The sequence below is a fragment of the Seriola aureovittata genome, chromosome 12 (genome assembly GCF_021018895.1).
Source record: "Seriola aureovittata isolate HTS-2021-v1 ecotype China chromosome 12, ASM2101889v1, whole genome shotgun sequence".
NCBI lineage: Eukaryota > Metazoa > Chordata > Actinopteri > Carangiformes > Carangidae > Seriola > Seriola aureovittata.
The window spans coordinates 21,720,243-21,729,313 of record NC_079375.1 but is presented as its reverse complement, the minus strand read 5'-3'; the positions used below and the strand labels follow the sequence as shown (position 1 = coordinate 21,729,313).

The following is a 9,071-nucleotide window of genomic DNA, read 5'->3' as shown; positions in this document are numbered from 1 at the left end:
GAGACCGAGGTCTGTCGCCTTTTGCACCCTGTCGTGTAAATATAGCCTACAGTCTCCCGCGTGGAGGAAACATGCGACATTCCGCCAGAGTCACCTCTGACCCGCGACAGTCTGTGGAGAGAGAGGAGGGGGAGGAGGGGGAGGGAGGTGTGCGAAGGTGATTCGAGGAGACAGCCTCACCCTTCCTTCATCATTTCCTTAATTGCTGAGTAGATCTTAGTCTGCCCACAGAGGTTGTCATAAAGCTTAATGATATGAGATTCTAAGGATCATAGCAGGAATCAAACTCATGTAAGTTACATGAGCAGCCTATGTGATCTTCAAAGAGAAAAGATGATGAATGCTTTTCCGAAAGAAAGCAGAGCTAACTTTTGGCTTAAATTAGATGGTTGTTCATAATGTGGTGATCACCAGCTGGAGGGCAAGTCTCACCTGCTCCGTTTAAAGTCACACAAACTCGCATCGGTGCACAGTTGTTAAAAACACGACCTGTATGAGCGAGCACGAGCGACCATCCTCCTCCTCCTCAGAGAGAGAGAGGGGGGGGGGGAGAGAGAGAGAGAGAGAGAGAGAGGAGAGAGAGAGAGAGAGAGAGAGAGAGAGAGAGAGAGAGAGAGAGAGAGAGAGAGAGAGAGAGAGCAGCTAGTGGAGTGGGGTTTCCTCAGGTGTTTGGCTCCAGTCATGGCCGGGAGCTCAGAGAAAGTACCGATCGCCGCGGCGGGACCAGAGGACCTGCAGCAGTTTATGCCTCCGGTGAGTGTTAATAGAGACCGGTGCAGCTTAACGCCTCATAAAGCTAGTGTGTGTGTGTGTGTGTGTGTGTGTGTGTGTGTGTGTGTGTGTGTGTCTGTGGAAACGGGGGGCCAGGGCTAAAACATCCAAGACTGTGTCTGTTTCTTGACCTTTTCAAACAACCAACAACCCTCTGTGTAACTTCTGCCTCTGTGTCATTGCACGGGCAGCACCTCCGGTTCAGCGGGCTCACATCACACAACGAGGTTATCAGGGTTGGTTTTTCCAGTGAATGGCCATGTTGTCATGTTGGAGTGTGTTTGTTTTACCTTATAGGCCTACTCCGCCGTGGCGGTCAAGCCCGCCGCCACCGGCCGCCTCCTGAAGGCCGGGATCGCGGTGCTCATCGCCGGGGCCCTGCTGCTTCTGCTGGGGGCAGTTGGTGCTTTCTACTTCTGGAACAACAATGAAAAACACGTAAGAATAAGATGTTTTCTTTTGATGTTATCCCTTACATCTAACTTCATGTTGGTACGTTTGTGCTTACAGCCTAAGGGACTGTACAAAAATTATTTGTGTTTTGTTTTTTTTTTTTGCCTCTGGGGGGCGGGGGGGGGGGGGGGGGGCTTTCTTGGAAATCAGCCAAAGCTCCTTTTAGCGTTTCTACTTGTTTATTTTATCATCCCTTTGCATAGTTAACCTAAAAGTTACATAAATAGTTAAATCAACATGACTGACTTGCACCGTGGACCAGGGGTCATTGAGGTGCACTTCGCCACATGCACAGGAAACTGTCCCGTCTCTGTATCAGGGTTTTACTGCACGACATTGGTGGCGCACATTAGTCCCAATAAGAGATGAAGTTTTAAATCAAGGCACATGATTTAAACCAGTTGTACAAATGTAACGCTGTTGTATTAGTTCGAAGAAAAACCGGTAAAAACCCGCTCGCGATTCAGCCCCTGTCACCACCCCAGAAAGTTTGACACAGCCCCTTAAGGCTTTCAATCGAAAATCAAATCAAAGTCGGTCTGATCTGCTACATAATTCCCTCTTTTCTCAAAGCAGTTTTCTCTTCTTTCAAAACTTTTCTGAAATAAGTGGAACTACCGTAGAAGAAAACAGCTCTCATACTCAGACCCTATCAGAAATTATGTCACTTGATTGAAGAAATTGTTGAAACAAGCTCTTTTGAATTGGAAACATGTGAAATGATGTCGTCCAGTGGTGGATTTTTTTTTAACTTGTTTGAATTAAAGTGACTCAATAGACTGAAGCAGTTCTTCAAGATGGATTTTTTTTTTTTGCAGTGTAGGCAAACAGTAAAATGTAAATGAAACACTCCATTTTCATGGTAGGTAAATCTTGGTGAATGGAGTCCTTGTGTGTATGTGGTGTGTGTTGGAGGATCGTGGCGGGGTGGAGAGGGGTGGAGAGGGGTGGGGGGTGGGGGGGCTCTTTGGTCCGGCTGATGCTCCAGGGGCAAGAGGTGTAAGATATGAGAGGGAAAATGTGGCTTTCTGGTTGTTGTTTTTTTTCCAATATGAAGTTTGAAAATGCCCATTAAGAGACGATGAAGAGCGTGTGCAGAGGGGTCATCGTCACCCAGAGGTGCAAGGATTGTATTCTTCTAAACAAGCTTGAATGAATGTGTGTGTCTGAAAGAGAAAATGGAGAAAAGAGAGGTTGTAGCGTGTGAGGAGAAGTCATGGGGTAAGATTGGAGAAGGAAGGAGAGGGAGGGAGAAAGGGAGAGGGCTGGGGGGGGGGTGACTCTCGGGACTCTCATACCTTACATGCCAGTCTGAAACCTTGTGTGTGTTTTGTGTGTGTGTGTGTGTTGTGTGTGTGTGTGTGTGTGTGTGCACAGGTCTACAATGTCCACTACAGCATGAGCATCAATGGCAAAGTGGAGGAGGGTTCAATGGAGATCGACACGACCAATAACATGGAGCGATTCAGCACGGGCAGCGGGGCGGACGAGGCCGTGGAGGTCCACGACTTTGAGATTGTGAGTTGAACTGAAAATAATCAAATAAATAAATAAATAAATGAATATCAGGAGGGTCAGAAAAGCAGATTCACCGACAGAGTGAGTCTGGACAGGAAGTTGATCAGACCCTTGTGGGGAGATTGGCTCACTGCAGCAGAGGACACATTAAAAACAAGTGGACATGTTGTCATCCCCCTCTGGGCCAATCAGTGTCAAGATGCAGTGTCCCTGCAATTTTCATTAAATTCGGACTGGTGGGTTTTGACCTTTAATTAAATCGCCCAATCAGGCCAATCAGACCAGTGAAGCAGCAGTTTTGGCCTTTTAACAATTAAAATTTTGACCTTTAATCATATTGTCCCCGTGAGTGTAATTTTTTAAATCTTGAATACATGGCTAAAATACAACCCCCCCCCACCCCCCCACCCCTTACCCCTCACCCCACGTTCAGTCAGACAGCTGTTAGCTGTGACGTTGCATGTGATGTGCAGATTGCAGAGGACAACACATTATCCACAGATGTTTGGAGTAATGAATTCCAGCTGTTTGTTTGACCTCTGCAGGGGATCACAGGGATTCGTTTTTCAGGAGGAGAGAAGTGCTACATCAAGACCCAGGTGAAGGCTCGTCTGCCTGACGTGGAGGCTCTCAACAAGGACTCCATGACGTTCGATCTGGTGGGTTGGTCCAGTCCGTCTTTCTGTCCCGAGGAAGTGTGTTTTCTCCATGTGTGATCACCACTGGCCTGTTTCCACTGCAGGAACCTGACAACCTTTTTACAATGAGGATGTTTTGGCATCTAATTAATTTGCTCTACTGTTGTAGTCGTCCTGATTGTGATGTGACGACACATCTGCCCGACCAGTCATTGTCGCCAGAGGGTGAAAGTACCAGGATTCAACAGTCCCTCGTGAAACGTTCCCATATTTAAGTCCAGGAACTTGGTCCCAAAGCGGCTGGAGAACAGGAACCAGTGACAGTTCATATCTGTTGTTGCGTTTCCTGCAGTGGAAAAAGGTTTACAGGTGTCAGGTGTCAACATTTCATCCAGGGCCATCATCAGGTTCATGACCGAAAATAATGATCTTCTCCAACGATATCCGACTAATGATATTCTGTAGCCTCCTTTATGTTTATTGCTAATTAGCAAAATGTATGCATGCTAACTGTCTAAACTAAGATGGTGAATATAGTACAAACACCTGCTAAACATCAGCATGTTAGCATGCTGGCAGTAACCTTTAGCTCGACTCACTGCTGTGGCTAAGCAGGTATTTGCGTCTTTGATTAATGAGGTGCGGATTGGACAGTGAACACGTAGCTTCAGGAGAGCAGCTGCAGTCACAGTAGATATGATGGATCACTGTAGTGGAAGAAACCCTTTAGTAAAGACTTGCACACACTGACTGGTGGCGTGTAACGAGAACAAGTCATCTCCCCTTTATTGATGACTTGTTCACTTTCTAACAAACCATTAAATGGGAAAATACAAACGTTAGTAAGTCATTAATAAGGGGACAGTGTCAAAAAGACAATACAAATTAATGCCAGAGAAGGATGTAAATCAGGGGATGTTTCAAACCTGGCAACCCAAACGTTGTGCTTAAAACCCGCAGATTTATGAGGCAATAAATCTTTAATCAGCCCATTACTAAAGCCAGACGTAATAACTTATAAAATTTTCAGTTTTTTTCTTATTGATACTAAAACTTGTATCACTGCATCATCTCTTCTCTGCTGAGCGTTAAAGCTCCTGCGAGACGATGCTAATGTGTTTCTGTGATGTAGCACGATTCACCCAAACCAGCAATACACCAGGATACCGAGGTGACACACACACACACACACACACACAACACACACACACACACACAACACACACACACACACACACACACACACACACACACACACACACACACACACACACACACACACACAGAATATACAGTACCATATGTGTGTGTGGATTGCTATCACAACTCACAAAAACCACCGCCTGTGATTGTTCAATTGAGGCTGTCTGATAATTAAAATCATTTAGTTCTGCATAAGCCTCACATCCACATAAATCCACATCAACAGAATTGCCCTCACGAACACGTGTGCGCACAAACACCAACACGCGCACACACGCACACACACACACACACACACAAGCACACATTTAATTATCACGCCGGGCTGCTCTTATTGCCTCTCTCTGCCTCATAAACGATCATTTATTTCACGTCTGTGCTTTTGTGTGTGTTGGTGCTATTGCCTCTTTTTTGCCTCATAAATGATCGTCTGGTTCACGTTTGTGTGTGTGTGTGTGTGTGTGTGTGTTGCGCGTGTGTGTGGAGACAGGAAGATGTTGTTATAATGGTTGCTGCAGGCTGGTCATTTGCTATAATTTAGAGTGATGGCAAATATGGGTTAGATAAGCACGCACACACGCACGCGCACACACACACACACACACACACACTCGTCCCCATCCGGAGAGAGTGGGTCAGATAAACTCTTATCAGTCGAGCAGTGGAGAAGGACCCCCGCTTTTATTTGTCCCTCCAGCAAATCATTTGAGCTGGAAAAAAAAGAAAAGAAACAGCAGCAGCATTTGTGAAAGGTTGGAGCAGAACATTCCCTCAACATGTCTGTGGCTAGTGCAGAACAGCCCGCAGGAACAAACGCCTCTGGGCACAACCATCCCTGCAGAATCCCCCTCCTACCTGCAGGCTGTGGAAACAGAGTACGTGCTGTGTGTTTACACAGCCGCTCCTCTGGAAACCTCATTAGCTGATCTGCAGGAACCTGTACATTTAGGCCATCCGACCCCCCCCCCCCCCCCTCCCCTCCGTTCAGATGCTGATGAGTCCTGACATTGTATATACAGCTAAATGTTGGCGCAAAGGGAAAATGTATATGCTACAGCCTCAAGGACTTTCCTTTTTACTGCTTGATTTTATGTTGTTAAGGAGCATTAACAGCTCAACATTAATGCAGATTAGATTCGGACGGAATGAAGGGAGTGTGGGATATTTAAAGAGGACGGACAAGACTCATAAACAAGAGTCGCTCAGATGTTTGTTTGGGTATCAGCTCATTACTTCTCACCTTTTTCTTCTCTCCCTCTGAAGGAGGACGAGGTGATGCCGGCCAAGTTTGAGGACGACCTGATCTGGGTGGCTGCAGACACGCCGCTGTCGGACTCCGCCTTCCTCAGCAACAAGATCAAGGACTTGTGCGGAGACCTGCCAATCTTTTGGCTCCGTCCCACCTACTCCACCAGTAAGCAACCAGACGGCTCATGGCAGAGTTCAGTTAAACTCTCAAGTTTTAAGTCTGTGTGAGTTTTTGCACAAAACAAAGAAGATGTGGGTCAAACGGTCTCAAGTATTTCCATTTAACACTGCAGTTGTTAAAGCCCCAGAAAGAAAAACAAGCTAAAAAAGAAAAGTCCTTTTGAAGTTTCCGAGCCACAGAGTGAACAATTTTTAGCATGCTGGGAGGTCAAAAGTTCTCAAAACACAATTTTATTCTACTTCATCTGAGGACTTCAAACATGCTGCCAGAGAAAACGGCTGTGCAATCAGGAGCTGAGCCACATTAGTGCCACTCCGCTCCTAAATTTGGTCTGCTGTCAGATAGTGAGACTGTGATGTGTGCAGGCGGACAGAGGAAGAGGAGGGCCGCCCCCCGCCAGCGCCGCCAGGCAGCCGGAGCCGGGGAGGAAGAAGAGGAGGACGTGGAGGCAGAGTTCAACCCGGAGAACCCCTATCAGGTGAGTCACACAGTCTTCTTCTTCTGCTGTGTACCGCGTTCACAACTGTCCGGTCACATCTGGGGGGGGGACACCTGAGAAGGCTCCGGCCGCCGAGAGTTTCTCACAGCTGTGCGAGCGGCAGCAGATGCCGGGGTCACGGCGCAGGGGCCCGGATTGTCACTGCAAATCTGAGTGTATGCGTGGGTGTGTTTTCCGTGCATGCCTTTTTTTTTTCTGTGCGAGGCTGTCCAAAGCTTTCCTTTCAGCATTGAGGCTGTATGAATAATTCCACAACACCCCCCTCCTCTCTCCTGTGGCCCCTTTGCCCTGCTGAGCGCACACAGACTCACACACATACACCCTCCATCCTCGCCCCTTAAATTGGGCCCCAATTTCCTAATCCCTCTCCCTTCACACTCTGAGCATCCCCCAGCCCCTGTATTACACTGCTGACAGACACGGAGGGGGGTAAACAGCAAGCACTACGCTGAAAAAGAAAATATTTGACAACAAAAACCCACATCTGACAACATCCCCTCCTCCCCAACCCCCGCCTGTCGGAAATCCATTTTTAATTGGTTTGAAATGATCTTTCTCCGCCGCTAACGACACGGACGCTATCACGTGACAGGACGCCGCACAAGACACTGTCGTCTGACCTCTGACCTCCTCTTGTCTCCTCCCAGAGAGGTCTCGAGGGCGAGGAGGGCAACATGAACATCGACCCCATGCTGGACCACCAGGGCGTGTGCTGCGCCGAGTGCCGCCGCAGCTACACCCACTGCCAGAGGATCTGCGAGCCGCTGGGGGGCTACTACCCGTGGCCCTACCACTACAGAGGCTGCAGGGTGGCCTGTAGAGTTATCATGCCCTGCAACTGGTGGGTGGCACGCATCCTGGGTCTAGTGTAGACACCCTTTCCCACCCCACACAAACACACACACACACACACACACACACACACACACACACCTGGGAGACGGTGTCCAGAGGAGGTGGAGTCCAGAGTTGAGGAAACAAGGCAGGGAGGGAGGTACGGGGATCCAGGGGAGGAGGGGAGATGAAGGGGAAAAGTTTAGCTTCTCATTTACTTTAGATACCTGTTGGCCTGAGCAGAGCTGTAGAAAACGAACAGCATCAGTAACAGTGTCCATACATTATAAATGCATGGTGCAGAATCTAGGACACGCACACACATGTTAAGGTACGCAGTCTCTGCACACTGCACAGCTTCTCTTATTAAAAAAACATACCTGCTTTCCATTTAGATCCTTCTGAACTACAGCACGACTCGCTGTGAAGAGAACATACAGTAGGTCATGATACAAACATCCCACACACCTGTTTCCCATCACATGCATTAACACCTGACACCAGGGTTGAATTACATGCATGACACCACAAGTTTATCTGTGGGAAAAGCAGGTAAGATTGTATTTATAGAGCCGACCTCTTCTTTCATCCTTTGCTTTTTCGATGTAAATAAATGTATAGGGCGCGTAGTATTTCCATAGCAGTCAGCTGGCTTAAATAGCATCTGTTTGTTTTACTTTTCATCACTCTAGTGAGAAATATTTTTGACTCCTGTGTTTTTAACTCCTTCCTTATTTGGTCTTCATGAGTATCTCTCATTAAAACAATGTACTGTACGCTTCCTCTCAGAAACTTTCATCCAAATGTATTTTTATCTGCATTGAAGAAGCTCTCAAAGTGCAATATCACTGAATAAACTTTTTTAAGTAAAGTTTGAAGTCTCTCTTTTTTTTATGCTTTTGGCCGAATGACTTTATATCCTATTTGTAAATACATATTGCTTATAACAGAGCGTTGGGTTTATTTAGGAAACCCCCCCCTTCTCATTCAGACTCAAAGACACTTTTCAGTTTTGAGAAGTGTCACATCTGGTTCCTGCTCCAAAGGGATGAGCAGAAAGAAGTTTCCAGAGTTCTTTAATGTGAGAGTTGCAGCTCTAGAACTCTTTAATGAGACTAAAGACTCTGTAGCCGTCACGCTCCCAGATCTTACCCACGATGCAAAGCGCTTAGCTCCTTTTGATGTCACAGAGCCGCCTCAGGCGGGGGTAGGGGGTAAGGATGGGGGCGGTGTGTTTGTGTGTGTCAGGGATAGTGGAGGAGTGTGTGTTTGTGTGTGTGTGAGAGTGTTATGAAGCTGAGAGTTCCATCCAGAGCCACAAATGGGCGTTTGATCGTCACGAGAGATGAAACGATGTGTGATGAATTTAACACTTAACTCAGTGTGAGAGGCTTGATGATGCGGTTAAGGAGGCTGATCCATATTAATGCTCTCTCGCCTTGGCAGGACGCCCCCTCACAGTTACAGCTGCTGCATGTATGTGGTTGGAGAACGGGAGGTGGCTGCTCTCCCGCATCTCCGACTGCAGATCACCACTCCACCTCGGGGCCGCGTCCTCACCTGCCTGCCACACAACCGCGGGGCTCTCTGCCTCGATACCAATCGAACCTCGACACGTAAACCACGTCCTCGAGCCGCCAACCGTATCTGAACTGCCTGCACTCATATCACTAATGCCACATTTCATCCCTCGCAGCACATAATCACACAACACGGCTCCCCGTCA

The 9,071-nt window shown here is 47.5% G+C and overlaps 1 protein-coding gene across 1 annotated transcript; it reads left to right on the top strand.

Moving 5' to 3' along the window:
* The first annotated feature begins 645 nt into the window (after positions 1-645).
* Positions 646-8,227, top strand: LOC130179438 (leukocyte cell-derived chemotaxin 1-like). The gene is made up of 7 exons (XM_056392410.1): positions 646-753; positions 1,069-1,209; positions 2,602-2,742; positions 3,288-3,401; positions 5,847-5,997; positions 6,378-6,490; positions 7,159-8,227. Exons 1-7 carry the CDS (start codon positions 682-684, stop codon positions 7,381-7,383), a joined length of 957 nt encoding a protein of 318 aa, XP_056248385.1. The 5' UTR covers positions 646-681; the 3' UTR covers positions 7,384-8,227.
* The last annotated feature ends 844 nt before the right edge of the window (positions 8,228-9,071 follow it).

Bases quoted from the DNA above. Each gene is read 5' to 3' on its own strand.
- LOC130179438 (XM_056392410.1), top strand. From the start codon at position 682: ATGGCCGGGAGCTCAGAGAAAGTACCGATCGCCGCGGCGGGACCAGAG. The intron at 1,210-2,601 runs GTAAGAATAAGA...GTGTGTGCACAG, and splicing joins GGAACAACAATGAAAAACAC to GTCTACAATGTCCACTACAG. The intron at 5,998-6,377 runs GTAAGCAACCAG...TGATGTGTGCAG, and splicing joins CCGTCCCACCTACTCCACCA to GCGGACAGAGGAAGAGGAGG.